General features: G+C 39.0%; 1 protein-coding gene across 9 annotated transcripts in view; it reads left to right on the top strand.

Moving 5' to 3' along the window:
* Nucleotides 1-20,334, top strand: part of DNAH6 (dynein axonemal heavy chain 6) — a 232,589-nt gene that overhangs the window by 94,303 nt on the left and 117,952 nt on the right. For all 9 annotated transcript variants that reach the window (XM_077843082.1, XM_077843081.1, XM_077843075.1 and 6 more), the window contains 7 exons: nucleotides 943-1,110; nucleotides 4,906-5,054; nucleotides 6,394-6,501; nucleotides 9,788-10,343; nucleotides 11,138-11,260; nucleotides 17,934-18,116; nucleotides 18,677-18,820. In XM_077843082.1, coding sequence (XP_077699208.1) covers nucleotides 943-1,110; nucleotides 4,906-5,054; nucleotides 6,394-6,501; nucleotides 9,788-10,343; nucleotides 11,138-11,260; nucleotides 17,934-18,116; nucleotides 18,677-18,820 — 1,431 coding nt within the window. The remainder of the gene's footprint in view (nucleotides 1-942; nucleotides 1,111-4,905; nucleotides 5,055-6,393; nucleotides 6,502-9,787; nucleotides 10,344-11,137; nucleotides 11,261-17,933; nucleotides 18,117-18,676; nucleotides 18,821-20,334) is intronic.

The following is a 20,334-nucleotide window of genomic DNA, read 5'->3' on the forward strand; positions in this document are numbered from 1 at the left end:
AATTCCTTACTGGTCCCCCGGTCTATAGTTTGTCCAGCCTCTCCACTGCCACCTTTGATACTATCACTCTGCCCAAAATTCTAAGCTTCCCTCCACCTACAGGACAAAATCTAAATTCCTTATCCCAGTGTGCAAGACTTCTGATGCTCAGGCCTCAGCCTAGCTACACTTTCCTCTTGGAACTTTACCCTTAGTGAATGGCTGTCCATTTCCTGAACATGCACTGCTCCTTGTGACCAGATGGCTGCCTCTGCTTATCCATGTGAAATGCCCTTCTTCATTCTTCAGTCCCCCAGCAGGCATCCCTGTTCCTCCTGTGGACTTCGCACACACCTCCAGTGGAGCATCTGTTGTTCTACATGACCACAGGTTCCACATCTGACTCCACACTGCAGGCCTGGGAGCTTCTCAGGGCCTCAGGAGTGAGTCTCCCTCAGCTCTCCACCTCCACACCTGACCCATGCCTCATCTGTAACAGACGCTCAATGGGTGTTCCTTTTGAATGAGAGTCAAGGGTGGGGCAACAGTAACAGTGGGGCCTCCAACACCCAAGGACTAAGATCCCATTGGAATTTCTTCTACCCAGAAAGTAGGGTAGAAGGTTTCAGGGCCATTAAACCTATCTTGAATTGAGGAGTCTCAGCAAGAGGTTGAGAGGCCTAAAATATTAACAGGACTGGGCCAGAAAGGAAGAGACAATTTGGGCAAAGCAGGGGCAGGGAGGCAGAAAGCAGGAAATACTGAGCCCAGAAGAGATTGAGAGTGGGTAGAACAGAATCGGGAGGGAAACATTCCCTGTTGTCCAACAGCAGGATTCACTAGGCTGATGGTCTTTGCTTGAATGTTCCATACACAAGGCTTGAACTCAAGTGGTGTTTATGTGAAAGAATTTCTGAATGTTTGGAGAAGTGTTAACTTATAGTTTCTCTTTCCTTTAAACAGCTGTCTAGATTCATGTTTGAGGGACGGGAAATAAAGTTGGTCATGACCTGTGCAGCCTTTATCACAATGAATCCTGGATACGCAGGCAGAACCGAATTGCCAGATAATTTGAAAGCCCTGTTTAGACCCTTTGCAATGATGGTTCCAAATTACACTTTGATTGCAGAGGTGAGCTTCATGTTATAAAGCAGGAAAAATTTAAGCATGTCTTTTATTTACCATTTGATTCTATTGAGATGGAAAGTTTCCTTTAGGAATGTGCCCTGGCACAAGTTACACATTATCGTTTGCTCTTCAGTGTAGAAATGATTGTTATCACTTATAATGTTTTGATGTGTGTGCATGTGTGTATAACTGCTATATCCCTCCTGCCCAGAATGGTATATGGAAGATAGTAGGCCCCTTAGACTGGAATGAATCAGTTAATTTAATTAGTCAGTTCATTGGCGTTTATTCATTTCTAAGAATTAAAATGTCTGGGGACAACTGAGTGGCTCAGTTGGTTAAGTATCTGCCTTCAGCCCAGGTCATGATCTTGGGGTCCTGGGATCCAGCACTGTGTGTGGGGTTACCTGCTCAGTGAAGAGTCTATTTCTCCCTTTCCCTCTGCCCCTGATTGTCCTCTCTCTCTCTCTGTGTCTCACTCTCTCTGTCTCACTCTCTCTCTCTCTCCCCCTCAAATAAATAAAATCCACCCCAAAATCAAAATGTCTGAATGCATTCTAAAAATTCTATTGCAGTATTGTGATTTATAGGAAATAGATATTTGGTCACTCAATCCAAATAGATTTCCATACGTATTTGGTCTTCATCCACAGTTTCTGGCTTACAGCTCCTACAAACCTTGAAATTTTCTGTGATCAGGTGGTTAAAGTGTCTTTTGTTATGTTAGTGCGATGCTTTTTAGAAAGCCCTTAGGTAACCTAAGGATGGAGGGGAGGCTGGTTGCCCGGAGAACCAACCCTGTGATTACAGGGGAACCTTCAATCCCATGTTTGCCCTCTGGACAGGAGATAGGAGCTGGAGGTTGGATCAGCCAAAAGCCAATGATCAATCATGAACTTGTAATGAAGCCTCCATAAAAACCCAAAATGACTGGGTTTAGAGAGTTTATGGGTTGGTGAACACTTGGAGACTGGGAAGAGCGGTGTGCCTGAAGAGGGCATGGAAGCTCCAAGCCCTGTCCCCATACCTTGCCCTATGCATTCTTTTCCATCTGTCTGTTGATTCATATCCTTTATCTTCAATAAACTAATACTTGTGTTTTCCCGAGTTTTGTGAGCTGCTCTAGCAACTTAAAAGAACCTAAGCAGGAGGTCATTGTGATGTAGGAAAGACATTAGGGTTCAAGGCTGATGGCCAAGAAAGAATTCTTGAGACATCTTTGGTGCAAAAAAAGGTGGTTTTAGTAAAGCACAGGGACAGGACACGTGGGCAGAAATAGTTGCACTGGGATCATGAGGAGTGGCTCATTATAGACTTTCAAGTTGGAAGACGATTACGGACAGCGTTAAGTCTCTAAGGAATTTTGGAAACAAGGTTTCCAGGACCTTGAGGGGGCTAGCTATTGTTAGGAAAAGGTCATTTATTACCATCTAATAAAACCTTAGTCATGAGACAGACCCTTCAGATGATATATGGATGGGTCATATGCTTGGAAGATGACTGCCAATATGTATCTTGGGGGTTAGAAATAAAGGAAGTTTCCAAAGGGATTTTTATACATTAAAATAGACTTACAGGATTCAGAGTGTCAGGCTAAGATTACCTTTTGCCCTTAGCAAAGTATCAATGTCCAGACAGTTGCGTCCTTAGAGGAATGTCACTGTGCCCTTGTCTGTAGGTAATAAGGATATTTAATAATTTTTCTTCTGCCTTTGTTTCCCACATCAGTTGGAACCTCTAATCTGTAGCAGTCAGAAACACAGATAACAGCCCGGACTTGTGACTGGCATCTGAAGTGGGGGATGGGAGGCAGTCTTGTAGGACTGAGCCTTTAACCTGTGGAATCTGATGCAGTCTCTGGCATTAGAATGAAATTGCTCAGAAAGTATAGATTATTCCTGTGGCTAATAAATGCCTTTAATAACGCTAATTTATTCTTCTACAAGAAATAAAAGAAATTACCTAAGAATGGAATGGACCATACCAAATCCTATAACTTTTATTGGTATAATACTTAGAGCATCTCATGGGTCTTCCAGCACCCTTTGTGGGCATGGTAGGGTGAAGAGCAGTTAAGACAGGTGGTGTTTTCCCTCTAGACCCTCTGTGGACAGGAATAATAAATGATTTGTTCATTGTCCAAAGCTGGTAGGAAGAAAACCAGATTTAGAACTCAGTCCAAAATTTTATTCATATCTCATTCTTTGTCTTGTTGTTATATTACTTAATGATCAATTGGGGAAATTTCAAAAAACAGTTTCTGAGTGCTATTAGCATTGTTAAAGACTGAATGAATTGGGGTCTGTCCATAGTAAATATTTTTAATATTTTTAATTACCTGCAATGTGCAGAGCACTGTGCTAATTTTTAATGATAGCGTTAGGAGTTAGTTAGACAGTTGCATAGTCCGGGCAGGGTCCCCAACAGGAAAATATGGAGTCAAAACAACTAAAATGAAACATCACTGACATCCTGTTTTGCAGCTTAGATAGGACCATACTAGTGTTCTGCTTTGCAGCCTTTGCAGAAATGACTTCTGCAAAACATCCTAAAATAAGACAACCACAAAAGCACTTGTTTTCGTTTTTAAGATTCTATTTATTTATTTGAGAGAGAGAGAGCATGAGCAGGAGTGAGGGGCAGAGGGAGAGGGAGGAACAAACTCCCTGCTGAGTAGGGAACACAAAGAGGGGCTTGATCCCAGGATCCTGGGATCATAACCTGAGCAGAAGGCAGACACTTAACTGACTGAGCCACTTAGGCACCCCAACAAAAGCATTTGTTAATATCATAGGCAAGGGGCAGTTAAGACCTAAGTCCCCAGATGCCAGCAAAAAAAGACCATCACCATAGAGGCATTAGCCTAATAAGTAGACAGATACATGACCAAAGCCCTGATTGGCATGACTCATCACACCCTGATTGCTTAAGATAGTTCCACAAAACTTTTTTTTCCACAAAAGAGTTTATAAAAACCCCTAAGCTTAGAAACTCCAAGGGCAACCCATTCAGACCCTTCTCCCTCTCTAGGAGCTTTATAATCTTGCTCAATAAACTTTGCTTTGGTGCCCACCATTCCTTGTCTGGTCCCCTCTTAATTCTCTGAGGCAGCAACCAAGAACTTTGGGCAATTAGGGGACAAAAATCCTGTAACAATAGAGCAATAAACAAACAGACATCAGTAAGAAACATCTACATCATTTCAAATCCTGATTCTGAGGCTAACTGCAGTGACTTGAATAGGTTATGGATTGAAGAAAAGATCCACACTCACCTCCACTGTCATCACCCAATTTATTTAGCCAAGAATGCAGAAACTTATCAAAAGGAAGATAACCTTCTAGGGCAGAGGAAGGGTACAAATCTGTGTAGGTTGCCTCAATACTCAGGGAGCTCTAAAGGAGCACCCAGCTATCACTGATTCTGTCCACAGGGTGGTGTTCCTGTAAGGTGGGAGAAACTCAAGTCTTGCTTTTGTACTCATACCTTACAACACCATCCAACCTTCATAATGTGAATGTTTTCTAACAGAAGGCTCTACTGCTCCTTGAACTAAATGTCACCAATGCCACATCTCATCTATAGAAAGAAAGCAGAATCACTGCTCAACCATCGCTGTATAACATTCCACCTTCCACCTTCTTATAACACAGAAAATCCTTTTCCTTTCAATCTTAAATGATATAACAACTTGGAGAGGTAAAATGCCTAAAGTAGATTTTGAATACATTGGTATTATGCTAATATGTTGCCATCAATACAGTATAAGAAGCATTGCATTGTACTTTTCCATTCTAGGTAATTCTATATTCTGAAGGATTTGAATCCAGTAAAATATTAGCAAGAAAAATGACTCAGATGTATAAACTCTGCAGTGAACAGCTCTCTCAGCAGGATCACTACGACTTTGGCATGAGAGCTGTAAAGTCTGTACTGGTCATGGCTGGGTAAGAAGCCAAAGTGGTCAAGAATGAAATTCTAAACCACGTAATCAAAGCATTAAACGACTAATTTACACACGGCTCTTAAAGTGACATAGAAATGGACTATAAATGTTAGCTGCTACCATCATCATTTTGCCTTACACTCCCCATGCCACAGTCAAATGGGGCATCTCTTCTCATTGCACAGAAGTTCTGGTTGGCCCCATACTGAACCTGAGTCTCCACGCTGGGCTTCGGCTAGCTTTCATTTCCCCTGAACCCATCACAAAGGTTGGGTTTACTGTACTTAAAAGCCTTTATTACCGTAGGTAGGATGAGTAGACTTAAAAGGCACCGTTTGTTATGCACATACAGTAAATTTAAGACCTACACATCGCCTGACAAAGACCAAAGAAGTGCTGAGAGAAGCTTCAGTGTCCTCCTTCTGGCCTCAGTCCAGGCTTACGTCCTAGGCTCCATTTCTGCCTTTACAGTATGGTCCAACACTGAGCTGCTTTGTAATTTCTAGTAAAGCAGCTTTCTAGTGTCTTCATGTCCCAACTTCTCTCTCTATAACTTCCTGAAACTCCTACCTCTGGACCCCCACTTTATCCAGAGTCTCTCTAGTCCTTTTTCCTAGGCCATGACTCACTGGTCTGGGATCCACAATCCAGGGCCTCTTCTGTCAGGCCCCTGTATCCCAGGGCTCTGAGCAAATCTCCCTGCCCTTTTCTGTTCTTTCTTTCAACCTCCCAGCTACAGTAGTTTTCCCCTTTACAGGACTGCCATGTAAAGACCAAGGATACTAAAGAGTTTGGATATACTTGCACTCCAGAAACACGACCACCTGCCAGGGGACAAGACAGACATGGGAGCAGTCACCTAGGACACAGTGCATGGGGGCAACCATAATAGGGCTGTGCCTGAGGTTCGCTGAGGAGGGCAATAGAGGAACTTTCTGGAGGAGAAAGTAACTGGGCTGGGTTTTGAAGGAGAAATCGGAGCAAAGCAGGACTTTCTGGGCTGAGAGAAAAGAAAGTTGCAGGAATGTGAATCATATGGTGCATTCGGGAAACTGAAAATTCAGGTTGGATAAAGTCTGGATTGATGCAGGGAGGTCAAGAAAATACCTTTACCATTCTTCTCAAAGCCATGTAGCCAGTGCCTTATCTGTCCTTGTGCTCTGATGGAAATGGACAATGGGTATGCAAGGAAAAACAATCCTCCCCTTCTAACTGGAATCCGCAGAGGGGTGCCTTCCACAGCTTTTTGCAAATAGAATCCCTAACCTACTGGCTAGGAAAATCATGCTCAGTAGTATTAGGTCCTTGGAACATCATCTAAATTATACCTTTAAATTTAGGTCTTTAAAAAGGGAGAATCCAGACCTCAGTGAAGATGTGGTGTTGATAAGAGCTTTACGAGACTCCAATTTGCCAAAATTCCTAACAGATGATGCTCTTCTGTTCAGGTAAATTTCTAGATGTTACAGAATAAAGCATAGCTGCCATGTAGAGGTAAAGGGTAGTCTTCTCTTCAGTTATGTCTGTGTCTTACAAGGTAATAATGTACTCATCTTTTCTGGAGAAATTTATTACAGTTTAAAAAATACTAGTTTAAAATAAAGAACCTAAAATTTAAGCATCAATCAGTCCTTTCTTTTTTCTTTTTCAAAATATTGGTCACTAGGATGTGTGTTATACAAATTAGCATTTGATTATAAGTTCTGACCTAAGAGAAATTCCTGACCCCCAAAAAATCAGACTTGGGGCATAACACAAATGTGATGGCTTTTATCTACTTCTACTTTTACTATTGAATTTTATGTTTATCGAGGTCGTACATGTATACAGTTGTAAAAAGTATCACAAATTAGTCTCATGAGAAACAGTAGCTCCATGCCCTTCACCAACTCCCAATTCCCAAAGGCACTCATTTTTCAATTCTTTTGTTTCTTTATTTTGTTATTTCCCTACATATTTTTATTACTGCATTTATGCTATTTTTTTATTTTTCAGTTTTAGATATGTGCTATAGAGTTAGTAAATGGAAGATGAGGATATGCACATGCACTTCTTCCCGTCCTCTTACCCTCCCTGTGGTTATATTGCAGTCTAACTGGAGCTAAATGTCCAGGTTTCCATAATTTATTACAGCTATATAAACAGTATCCACAGCTGAGCTACGTTTCCCTTGTTTTATTTTCTTTTCCCTGCATTTGTTGATTGTCTTAGTTTTTATTTTTTAATCCTTTACCTACTTTCCTATAAATTTATTAATAATTTATTTCCAAATTCTGCCAGAGTATGTGTAAACCTCCTTTAAAAAACAAAAAACCTGGGGGATCCCTGGGTGGCTCAGCGGTTTGGCACCTATCTTAGGCTCAGGGTGTGATCCTGGAGTCCTGGGATCAAGTCCCACATCAGGCTCCCTGCGTGGAGCCTGCTTCTCCCGCTGCCTGTGTCTCTGCTTCTCTCTCTCTCTCTCTCTCTCTCTCTCTCTAATGAATAAATAAATAAAATCTTTAAAAAATAAAACAAAATAAAATTTTAAAACCCCTTTAATTATATAAGACATTCTAGCAAATTTGTCTCTTTGGAGCCCTCTGTTCTTCTGCTCTAATCTGGATTGTTTGTCCATTATCTGTTACACATTGATCATCCTGGGATGCCCACTTATGATGGTGTTGAAGTTTCCTTTGCTTTTGTCCTGTCAGATCTTCTCATTTCCAGAACATGTCTACTGTCTTTTGGCAAAACACAATGATTAAAATTCCTACACCTTTATCTTTGCACACCTATGATACTTCTATAAAGTGATATTCTAGTACATAAGTTTCCTAGGTTTAATTTTTTTAAGATTTTATGTATTTATTCATGAGAGACACATAGAGAGAAAGAGAGAGAGAGAGGGAGAGAGAGAGAGAGGCAAAGAGAGAGGGAGAGAGAGAGAGAGGCAAAGACACAGGTAGCGGGAGAAGCAGGCTCCATGCAGAGAGCCTGACGTGGGACTCAATCCTGGGTCTCCAGGATCACGCCCTGGGCTGAAGGCAGCGCTAAACCTCTGAGCCACCCAAGCATCCCAGTTTCCTAGGTTTTACAGAGTATGAGTATTTTTATTTTATTTTTTTATTTTTATTTTTTTTAGATTTTATTTATTTATTCATGATAGTCACAGAGAGAGAGAGAGAGGCAGAGACACAGGCAGAGGGAGAAGCAGGCTCCATGCAGGGAGCCTGATGTGGGATTCGATCCCGGGTCTCCAGGATCGCGCCCTGGGCCAAAGGCAGGCGCCAAACCGCTGCACCACCCAGGGATCCCCGAGTATGAGTATTTTTAATTTAGATAGATTCTATTAAAGCATTGTCCAAAGATATTTACATTTATACAAATGATTTTATGACAATACCTGTTTCCTTTTAAATGTTTTAGAGAGTGACCAAAAGTTGTACACTATTTTAATATGCATTTCTTTAATTTTTAATGCCATGGAGCATTATTTCTTGTGTCATTAGTCATTTACATTTATTTTTAGAGCATATTTCTATTGTGCTCTTTTTTATTGATTTGTAAGAAATCATAAACTTCATGTGGTATATAAATTGGAAATACTTTTCTAAGTCTATCATTCTTTAAGTTTATAGATAAAACCTTTTATCTCACACTAGTTTATGGGTTTTTGCTTGTTTGTCACTTTACCAACTTTAAAAATAATAGTTGTAGATTTCTTATCTTCCTTAGAAAGACCTTGGCTAGATGGAGGGTGGGTGTTAAAGAGGGTGCTTGTTATAATGAGCACTGGGTGTTGTATGTAAGTGATGAATCACTGAATTCTACTCAGAAACCAATATTATACTGTCTGTTAACTAGATTTTAAACTTTTTAAAAATTTAAATAAAATAGAGCAGCCCAGGTGGCTCAGCGGTTTAGCGTAGCCTTTAGCCTGGGGCCTGATCCTGGAGACCCAGGATCAAGTCCCACGTCGGGCTCCCTACATGGAGCCTGCTTCTCCCTCTGCCTCTTTCTCTCTCTCTCTCTCTCTCTTTGTGTCTCTCATGAATAAATAAAATCTTTTAAAAATTTTAAATAAAATAAAATAAATTGAAAGTCCTTCTTAACCATAGTGTTGCAAAATACATCTCTTACATTTTCATCTAGTATTTTTGTTGTCATTTCATACTAAACTCTACTGCATTTCAAATATATTTGTGTATATAGTATGAGGTAAGAATTTAGCTTCTTTTTTACCCATAGAAATATCTCATATTATCTGCTTCTCACAGAAACAGTTAACTTTCCCTTTACTCCCTTTTTTTAACCTACTACTAATTTCTATTTCTATTCCCATCTTAGTTTTCTAAATGCCCATTCAGTTATAAGCATGCATAAATGCTTTTGGAAGAAATTGAGATATAAATATAATTTTTTAAATAAATTGATAAATTCATCATTTTCTATGTTTGGTTCTATGCCATGTACTGTGGACAATACAAACACATAAGAAATATTCCTTACCTCAAGAAGCTCCCAATGTACTTAAGAACATTGGTGTACTGTACAAGAAACAAAAAGAATCATATACAATATCAGAGAAATATTAGATTCTGGTATAACACATTGGACAGACTAGAACTGTGCATGTTCAGAAGAAAAGATCAAGGAGAAAAAGAAGATTCAATGTAATCAATGATTGTAATAAATTAACTGTAACAAATTGGGAAATATCAATAACTGATGGTTTTATTTTTGTTTTTTCAGTGGAATCATATCTGATCTTTTTCCTGGAGTCCAAATTCCAGAACATGATTATGGTATATTGCAGTCAACAATTATAGATGTCATGAGTAAAAAGAATCTTCAGCCTGAGATATGTATGGTTAAAAAAGTAATACAGTTTTATGAAACTATGCTGGTAAGACATGGTGTGATGTTAGTTGGGCCAACAGGAGGGGGCAAGACCACAGTTTACCAAATACTAGCAGAAACTTTAGGGAATTTGCATAAACTTGGTGTAGACAATCCCTTTTACCAACCAGTTAAAACGTACGTTCTTAATCCTAAATCAATTACAATGGGTGAATTATATGGTGAAGTTAACAACATAACCTTGGAGTGGAAAGATGGTTTGATGGCACTAAGTGTCCGAGCAGCTGTGAATGACACTTCAGAAGACCATAAATGGATCATCAGTGATGGGCCCGTGGATGCTCTTTGGATTGAAAATATGAATACAGTATTGGATGATAACAAGATGCTCTGTCTGGCTAACAGTGAGAGGATCAAACTCACACCTCAAATCCACATGCTTTTTGAGGTAAATATATATTATATGCCTTACTGTGGCATAAAATCATTCATTAGATTGGCATGCCATCATCAATTTTTTTCTTGTTGATATATCATTTACTATCTATAAGGCCTACCATGGTGTTTTGTTTATATACGAAATTGTTTACATACTTATCAAATTGTCCTTTTATAATAGAGTGTGTATCCTGAGAACCAAAGACTCTTAGATATTCCTGTTTCTCTCTAAACAAGAAATAAAATAAATCTTCCTTAGCACTTGTTTCCTTTCTTTTGGAAATAATTAATATATAGCTTGATGATGTTACATAATTTGAAATACTTTCTAAGAAAAAAAAGTTATATTTACTATGAATAAATTATCCCTCTGTGGCATGAATATTGGTGAAGGGATTGGAAGAGGAATGTGCACCTAATAGAGCTGTAAAATATTCTGGAAGCTACCACCCCTACTGTACCCATTCACCAAACATGGATCAAATGCCTACTAAGTGCTAGGCATTCAGCTATGTATGAGATATAAGAATGAAAAAGTAAAGAAGTGAAAAGCAAAGAGAGGAAGAAAGAAATACTTCTACCTTCCCATAAGGATTTATTTAACATTATCCTCTTATATTTGTGTGGGGTTTTTCACCTTATGCCTCACTTACCTTTCCTCCTCCATTTTTGATTACTTAAGGCTGTCTCTCCTGTATACAAAGCTTTCAGTGTTAAGTTTAAACATGTGATCCATGAACATTGAAGGTGGAAGAATTAGGAAGTATAATTAACTACTTTTTGTTCAACTTCCTTGGATTTTAGGTGCAAGATCTAAGGGTTGCCTCTCCAGCAACAGTCAGTCGATGCGGAATGGTGTTCGTGGATCCTGAAGAACTGAAATGGATGCCTTATGTTAAAACGTGGATGAAGAGTATTTCTAAAAAAGTAAGGACAACCAGATACTCCACAATATATCCATCTGTCAAGATGGAGGCCCTGGTGTGCCCAAATTGCAGTAAGTTAAGAGATCTCATTGTGCTTCATGGAGGACATTCCAACATTATATCCAGTGCCTCTCCCTAAGAATTCTTGAGATGCTCCAGAAATGTTAATATCCTCCCCAAATCTGTCATTATCTGTTACCTCAGCCTGCCAGGCTGCCTAGGCACTGATTCCTGCCCACTCTCCCTGGCTTCTCTGCAGATTGGTTCCTCTCCAGGACAAATACAAACTGCTTCCTCAAGTCCCCCAAACACAGCTAGCACAGGCTGGGGCATTAAAAGACTCTGCAGAAGGCTTGGGACAATGAGGGAATCACAAGGCAGAAAAAGAACATTTCAATCCAGGCACTGTCATTGTTTTTAGATTGTAGAGCCCCTATCACCTCTGAGAGAAAGGAAAGCCAGTTTACCTCCCACCCAATCTTAGGTCTCTGGCCCAAGATGAGTTTTTACCTCGGAGAAAACATGCCACTTTATTATATGGAACAGCTCAGGTCTATATCACCTTCTGCACCCTCTCCATTCTAAAACAAGAGTTCTCTTTGCCTTAGCTTAACAAGGGAGCTTTGGAGGTGTTGCATCCCAACCCAGCCCCCACTCCAGAGAGCCATTTTTTTCTGCCTCTCCTCCTCCAAAGATGAATCAGGAAATTATTTTTTTTTCATTCTTAGGCATCAACATTTGAACAATAATATGTTCCAGTTTCAGAGTACATTATCAAAGAAAATAATCCTCAGAATTGAGAATGTATCATGAACTACCATAAGATTTTAAACTTTCCCAAATATACTCTTCTTTTTAAATTAATAGGCGGTGTTACTTAAAGCACTCTTAGGTTTATAAAAAACGTTTAATGGAAGGTACAGAGCGTTATCATATATACTCCTCCTCCAAATATAGTTTTTCCTATTAACATCCTGCACTGGCGTGGTACATTTGTTAAAAGTGATTTGTTAAAATTGATGAAACATTACTGATATATTACTATCAACTAAAGTGCATGGTATATGTTGGTGTTCACTTTCTGTGTTGTATAGTTCTGTGGGTTTGGACAAGTATGTAATGTCACGTATCCACTCTTATATAATTATACATAATAGTTTCACTGACTTAAAATCTGTACTGTACCCATGCATCCATCCATATCCCTCCCAACCCCTGGCAACCATTCATCTTTTTATTGTCTCCATAGTTTTGCCTTTTTCGGAATGTCATGTAGTTTTTTCAGATTGGCTTCCTTCACTTAATAATACGCTTCTAAGTTTCCTCTCTGTCTTTCTGTGGCTTGATAGCTCATTTCTTTTTGGTGCTGAATAATATTCCACTGTATGGATTTACTAAGTCTATCCATTCATCTACTGAAGGACATCTTGAGCTTCCAGGTTTGGGCAATTATGAAGAAAGCTGTAAACATCTGTATGTTTATCTGTTTTTGTGTAGATGTAAGTTTTCAATTCACTTGGGTAAAATACCTAGGAGTATGATTGCTGGATTTTATGATAAAATTTTATTTAGCTTTATTAGAAACTGCCAGTTCATCTTCCAAAGTGCTATACCATTTTGCATTCCCACCAGCAATGAATAAGAATTCTTGCTGCACATCCTCACCAGCATTTGGTGATACTGGTGTTTTAGATTTTCACCATTCAAATAGGTATGTCTTGTTGCTTTAATGTGCCTTTCTCCAATAGGTTATCATGTATGTTTTTTCATATGCTTATTTATCATCTGAATATCTCCTTTGGTGAGGTGCCTATTCAAATCTTGCTCATTTTTTATTGGGTTGTTTCCTATTTTTTAGTTTTTCAAGTTCCTTTTTTTATAATAAATTTATTTTTTTATTGGTGTTCAATTTGCCAACATACAGAATAACACCCAGTGCTCATCCCGTCAATTGCCCCCCTCAGTGCCCGTCACCCATTCACCCCCACCCCCTGCCCTCCTCCCCTTCCACCACCCCTAGTTCATTTCCCAGAGTTAGGAGTCTTCATGTTCTGCCTCCCTTTCTGATATTTCCCACCCATTTCTTCTCCCTTCCCTTCTATTCCCTTTCACTATTATTTATATTCCCCAAATGAATGAGACCATATAATGTTTGTCCTTCTCCGATTGACTTATTTCACTCAGCATAATAACCTCCAGTTCCATCCAGGTTGAAGCAAATGGTGGGTATTTGTTGTTTCTAATGGCTGAGTAATACTCCATTGTATGCATAAACCACATCTTCTTTATCCATTCATCTTTCGATGGACACCGAAGCTCCTTCCACAGTTTGGCTATTGTGGCCATTGCTGCTAGAAACATTGGGGTGCAGGTGTCCCGGCATTTCATTGCATCTGCATCTTTGGGGTAAATCCCCAGCAGTGCAATTGCTGGGTCGTAGGGCAGATTTATTTTTAACTCTTTGAGGAACCTCCACACAGTTTTCCAGAGTGGCTGCACCAGTTCACATTCCCACCAACAGTGTAAGAGGGTTCCCTTTTCTCTGCATCCTCTCCAACATTTGTGGTTTCCTGCCTTGTTAATTTTCCCCATTCTCACTGGTGTGAGGTGGTATCTCATTGTGGTTTTGATTTGTATTTCCCTGATGGCAAGTGATGCGGAGCATTTTCTCATGTGCTTGTTGGCCATGTCGATGTCTTCCTCTGTGAGATTTCTGTTCATGTCTTTTGCCCATTTCATGATTGGATTGTTTGTTTCTTTGGTGTTGAGTTTAATAAGTTCTTTATAGATCTTGGAAACTAGCCCTTTATCTGATACGTCATTTGCAAATATCTTCTCCCATTCTGTAGGTTGTCTGAGTTTTGTTGACTGTATCCTTTGCTGTGCAAAAGCTTCTTATCTTGATGAAGTCCCAATAGTTCATTTTTGCTTTTGTTTCTCTTGCCTTCGTGGATGTATCTTGCAAGAAGTTATGGGGCTGAGTTCAAAAAGGGTGTTGCCTGAGTTCTCCTCTAGGATTTTGATGGACTCTTGTCTCACATTTAGATCTTTCATCCATTTTGAGTTTATCTTTGTGTCTGATGTAAGAGAATGGTCTAGTTTCATTCTTCTGCACGTGGCTGTCCAATTTTCCAGCACCATTTATTGAAGAGACCGTCTTTTTTCCAGTGGATAGTCTTTCCTCCTTTGTCGAATATTAGTTGACCATAAAGTTGAGGGTCCACTTCTGGATTCTCTATTTTGTTTCATTGATCTATGTGTCTGTTTTTGTGCCAGTACCACACTGTCTTGATGACCACAGCTTTGTAGTACAACCTGAAATCTGCCATTGTGATGCCCCCAGCTATGGTTTTCTTTTTTAAAATTCCCTTGGCTATTCGGGGTCTTTTCTGATTCCACACAAATCTTAAAATAATTTGTTCTAACTCTTTGAAGTAAGTCCATGGTATTTTGATAGGGATTGCATTAAATGTGTAAATTGCCCTGGGTAACATTGACATTTTCACAATATTAATTCTGCCAATCCATGAGCATGGAATATTTTTCCATCTCTTTGTGTCTTCCTCAATTCCTTTCAGAAGTGTTCTATAGTTTTTAGGGTATAGATCCTTTACCTCTTTAGTTAGGTTTATAGCTAGGTATCTTATGCTTTTGGGTGCAATTGTAAATGGGATTGACTCCTTAATTTCTCTTTCTTCAGTCTCATTGTTAGTGTATAGAAATGCCACTGATTTCTGGGCATTGATTTTGTATCCTGCCACACTGCCTAATTGCTGTATGAGTTCTAGCAATCTTGGGGTGGAGGCTTTTGGGTTTTCTATGTAGAGTATCATGGCATCGGCAAAGAGGGAGAGTTTGACTTCTTCTTTGCCAATTTTTTTTCTCTTTGCCAATTTGAATGCCTTTAATGTCTTTTTGTTGTCTGATTGCTGAGGCTAGGACTTCCAGTACTATGCTGAATAGCAGTGGTGAGAGTGGACATCCCTGTCTTGTTCCTGATCTTAGGGGAAAGGCTCCCAGTGCTTCCCCATTGAGAATGATATTTGCTGTGGGCTTTTCGTAGATGGCTTTTAAGATGTTGAGGAATGTTCCCTCTATCCCTACACTCTGAAGAGTTTTGATCAGGAATGGATGCTATATTTTGTCAAATGGTTTCTCTACATCTATTGAGAGGATCATATGGTTCTTGTTTTTTCTCTTGCTGATATGATGAATCACATTGATTGTTTTACGAGTGTTGAACCAGCCTTGTGTCCCGGGGATAAATCCTACTTGGTCATGGTGAATAATTTTCTTAATGTATTGTTGGATCCTATTGGCTAGTATCTTGGCTAGTATCTGTCCCGGGGAGAGGCCGGATCCTGGGCTGTGTCCGGCGCCCTGTGCTCCGGAGCCTGCGCTGTTGGATTCGCGCTCCCGCCCGCAGCCCCCTCCGCGGAGCCTCTTCCTACGCCCGAGCCCCTCCGAGCTGCTCCAGTCCCGCCGTGGGCGCTGCAGCCCTTAGGGAGCTCGGCGCACTGTCCCGAGTGTTAGTGTCCCCGGGAGCCCGAGGGCATCCCCGCCCTCCTGGGTCCTGCTCCAACTCCCTGCGAGCCCCTTTCCGCCCGGGAAGGTCGGTGCAGCTCCTGCTCCTCCGGGACGGGGCTCTCCTGTCCTGGGGACACTCGCCCCGGCCTCAGCCCGGCTCCTCGCGGGGCCCCTCCCCCTTGGAGGCCTTTTGTTTCTTTACTTCTTCCCCCCACCCCCCCTCCGTCTTCCTACCTGATAGAAGCGCGAACTCTTCTCACTGTAGCATTCCAGCTGGTCTCTCTTTAAATCTCAGGCCGAACTCGTAGGTTTTCAGGATGATATGAAGGTTACCTAGGTAATGTGGTGGGGACAGGTACTTGGGGACCCTACTCTTCTGCCATCTTGCCCCGCCTCCCTCGAGTTCTTTATAATATTTTGGAGACAAGTTCTTTGTAGGGTGTGTGTTTTATAAAAATTTTCTCCCAGCCCGGCTTGTCTTTTCATTCTTTTTACAATCTTTCACAGAACACAAGTTTTATTTTGTTTTGTTTTTAAGATTTTATTTTTTATTCATGAGAGACACAGAAAGAGATAACACAACTTCTTTATTTTAATGAAGTCCAGCTTATCAAATATCCTTTCATGGTTTGAGCTTTTGGCATTGTTCTGGAAACCATTTCCAAACCTAAGGTCACCTAGATTTTCTCATCTGTTATCTTCTAAAAGTTTTTATAGTTTTGCTTTTTACATTTAGGTCTGTGGTTCATTTTGAGTTAACTTTTGTGAAAGGTGTAATATCTGTGTCTACATTCATATTTTTTTGTGCATAGATGTCTAGTTGTTACAACACCATTTGTTGAAAACACCATCCCTTCTCCATTGGATTACCTTTGCTCCTTTGTCATAGATCAGTTGATTATATTTGTATGAGTCTATCTCTGGATGGACTCTATTCTGTTCCATCGATCTATGTGTCTGTTCTTTTGCCAGTATCACACTGTCTTGATTACTGTCACTTTATAGTAAGTCTTGAAGTCAGATAACGTCAGCTTTCTAACTTTGTTCTTCAATATTATGCTATTTTGGGTATTTTGCCTCTCTGTATGCTGAAATACACAAAATAACTTCCTGGTGTTTTGATTCAGACTATATTGAGTCTATAGATTAAGTTAGGAAGTATTGACATTTTAACAATATTGGATCTTCCTGTCCATACACATTGAATATCTTTCAGTTTACTTCGCTCATCTCTATCTTTTCATCAGAGTCTTGTAGTTTTTCTTATTTAGCTCTTGTACATATTTTGTTGGAATTATACCTAAGTATTTCATTTTTTGTGCTAATATAAATGGTGTTATATATTTTATGCCAAATTCCAATTATTCACTGCTGGTATATACGAAAGCAATTGACAACTTTGCATCCTACTACCTTGCTATAAGTGCTTATTAGTTCCAGGAGTTTTTGGTAAATTCTTACATAGACAATCATGTCATCTGTGAACAAAGACATTTTTTTCTTCCTTCTGTGTACTCTACTTCTTTTTATTGTCCTACTGCATTAGCTAAGAGTTCCAGTACAATGTTAAATAGGAATGCTGAGAAGGGCTACATTCTTTTTAAATCTTTGGGAATTATTCCTCTCCTTACATAGATTTTTAAATTGCTGTTTTTTATATTTCTTGTTTTTAATTGTTCTTAATTATAAGACTGCATGAAACATATATTGACAGTTAACAAATGATTATAAGACATTGTCCACTACCCAGAATCTCCTCTATATGTCTCTTCCAAATCAGATTTTTTTATCTCAATTTGTTTCATATCTTGTGATGTTTATACCCTTTAATCTAAAAGTCACAGAACAGGGACACGGGGTGGCTCAGTGGTTTGGTGCCTGCCTTCAGCCCAGGGTGTGGTCCTGGAGTCCCAGGATCGAGTCCCATATCTGGCTCCCTACGTGGAGCCTGCTTCTCCCTCTGCCTGTGTCTCTGTCTCTCTTTCTCTCTCTCTCTGTGTCTCTCATGAATAAATAAATAAAATCTTAAAAAAAATAAAAGTCACAGAACATATTGCAATACACAGATTTAAACTAACCCATTTCTAAATTTGCTTACATATTTCATCTAGTCTTACTAAAATATTATTTGTTTATATGATTTTCAGCTGAATGAAGAAACCCAAGAATATATACTGAACCTTTTCCAACGTTATGTTGATGATGGTTTACATTTTATCAATAAAAAATGTGGCCAAGCAATCCCACAAGTGGACATCAGCAAGGTTACTACACTATGTTGCTTACTGGAGTCTTTGATACTTGGGAAAGATGGAGTTAATTTGACAATGGTATGAAAGGTTTTTCTCACTGCTATAAGGCTAGGAACATGAGATTGTTGTATAGATACTTTGCAAATAACAATTTTCTGTAAAACAATCATTTTTTATTTTTAAGTTAATTTTTTAGTGGAGTAATGATTATGAATAGATTCACAGAATCTCAAAATTGGAAGGAATGTAAGAGAACCTATAGTTTACTTTTGTACTCAGTATTTAAACTTCCTACAGTGTACAACACATTCTGCAACACATTCCCAGTATGTGTCTGCCTAGCAGCTGCTTAAATACCTTCACGGAGGTGTAAACAAAGTGATAATAGTCCATTGAAAGACAGCCTTGAGCTTTTTCCTACATATCCCTTGCCATTCATTTTCTCCTCAGTGTATTTAAATACGTAAAACATTGCTCTGTGAACTCTTGAGTCAACCATAAGAAACATATATTGTACCCTTTTTAAAATGCATAAGCCTAAACAAAAGAAAGCAGTCTTTTGGCTTGGCTTTGCAATTTAAGGATTCTGTTTATAAAGTTAAATAAAATACTAAAATTCTTTCTCCTTGTTCATTCAGGAACAAACAAAATTGAATACAGTACTATGTCAGACTTTTGTATTCTGTTATTTATGGTCTTTGGGTGGCAATCTAACTGAAAACTACTGGGATTCTTTTGACACATTTATTAGAGCACAATTCGATGATAATCCTGATGCCAGGGTAAGAGCCAAATAAATTTCATTTTAACATAATTACTCTGAATCATTAAAATTAAATTTCAAGACTAAAATTTTAAAGGATTTAGTTCTGCAAATAAAAATATGTCACTAAAAGATTCTAAGATAGAGCAAATGAAGGGCTCCTGAGTGGCTCAGTCAGTTAAGCATCTGCCTTTGGCTCAGGTCATGATCCCAGGGTCCTGGGTTTGAGCCCCCACATCAGACTCTGCTCAGTAGGGAGCCTGCTTCTCCCTCTTCCTCTGCCACTCCCCCTTGCTTGTGCTCTCTCTCTCTCTCTCTCTTTCTCTCTCCCAAATAAATAAATAAAATATTTTTAAAAATAAGATTGAGCAAAAGAATAAATATATTGAGGATAATGTCAACCAGGTTTCTCACTGTTAGCAAAAGGATTTATTTACAAATATGTAAGGGGAGAAATTAGAAGGCACCTGTGTTCTTGCATTGGAATTGGAAGTCTTAGTACTCATAGATCAAAAAAAATGAATATATGAAAATGAATACATATATTCATACAACATACGTAAATTTCCTAGTTCTGTTTGCTGATAGGAATTAGAAGAAAGGAAACCTCAAGAGCAATATGCATACCTAATATGATAAGTTCTAAATATCTGTTCTCCATGAAAGGGAGCCAAGGCTCTTTAATGAAATAGCTGATTCCAGGAGTAGGACAGGGGAAAGTGCAAAATTATGACAGCAAAGAAGTACTCAAAGAATGATTACTCATGTCAAAAGACTCTCACTGACCAAATCTGAACAGATTTGAGCATTAAAATAAATAATAATAGTATAAGATTACAAGCCTTTACATGAAATAAAAATCTGTGTGTCAGTATTCATAACAGAAATATACCTGAATAAATGGGGGAGAAGGAAGAGCTGTTTTTCACAGAAGAATACCAATTAATCTATATAGGAGAAATGATGGAGTTAGAAAATCATTACTCTGCAGCCTCTATAGTAATAATTGATTTAGGCAAGAATTATCAATAGATACTAAAGCTAGTGAATGAAGGCTTGATGAGAAACAATATTTACATAGTTTCAAAGTATTTCCTACAAATTATTGATTAATTGCAAAAAGAAAAATAGTATTGTTACAGTAAAGAAACCTTGCAGACACTACCTTAACTAAGAAATCAAGTTAACATCATCAGTATTAGGACAAACCTGTGCCTCCTGATATAGAGCACTGAGAAGGACGCAACCTCACTTGTGAAGTATTCCTTTCAAACATGCATGATCTGAATCTAATTATGAAATACACCTGGAATACCCAAACTGAGGAGCATTCTATAAAATAAATTGGCCTATATTTTCCAAAAATGTCTGTCGTAGGAGACAAAGAAAGCTGAGGAACTTTTCCAAACGAAAAGACTAAAGAGATGTAACTAAATATAGTGCATTATCCTGTATTGGGTCCTAACTGGGGAAAAACATAGCTATAAGTGGCATTATTAAAAACACTGACAATATTTGAATATGGAATGTAAG

This window comes from Canis aureus, chromosome 12, assembly GCF_053574225.1.
Source record: "Canis aureus isolate CA01 chromosome 12, VMU_Caureus_v.1.0, whole genome shotgun sequence".
Lineage (NCBI taxonomy): Eukaryota > Metazoa > Chordata > Mammalia > Carnivora > Canidae > Canis > Canis aureus.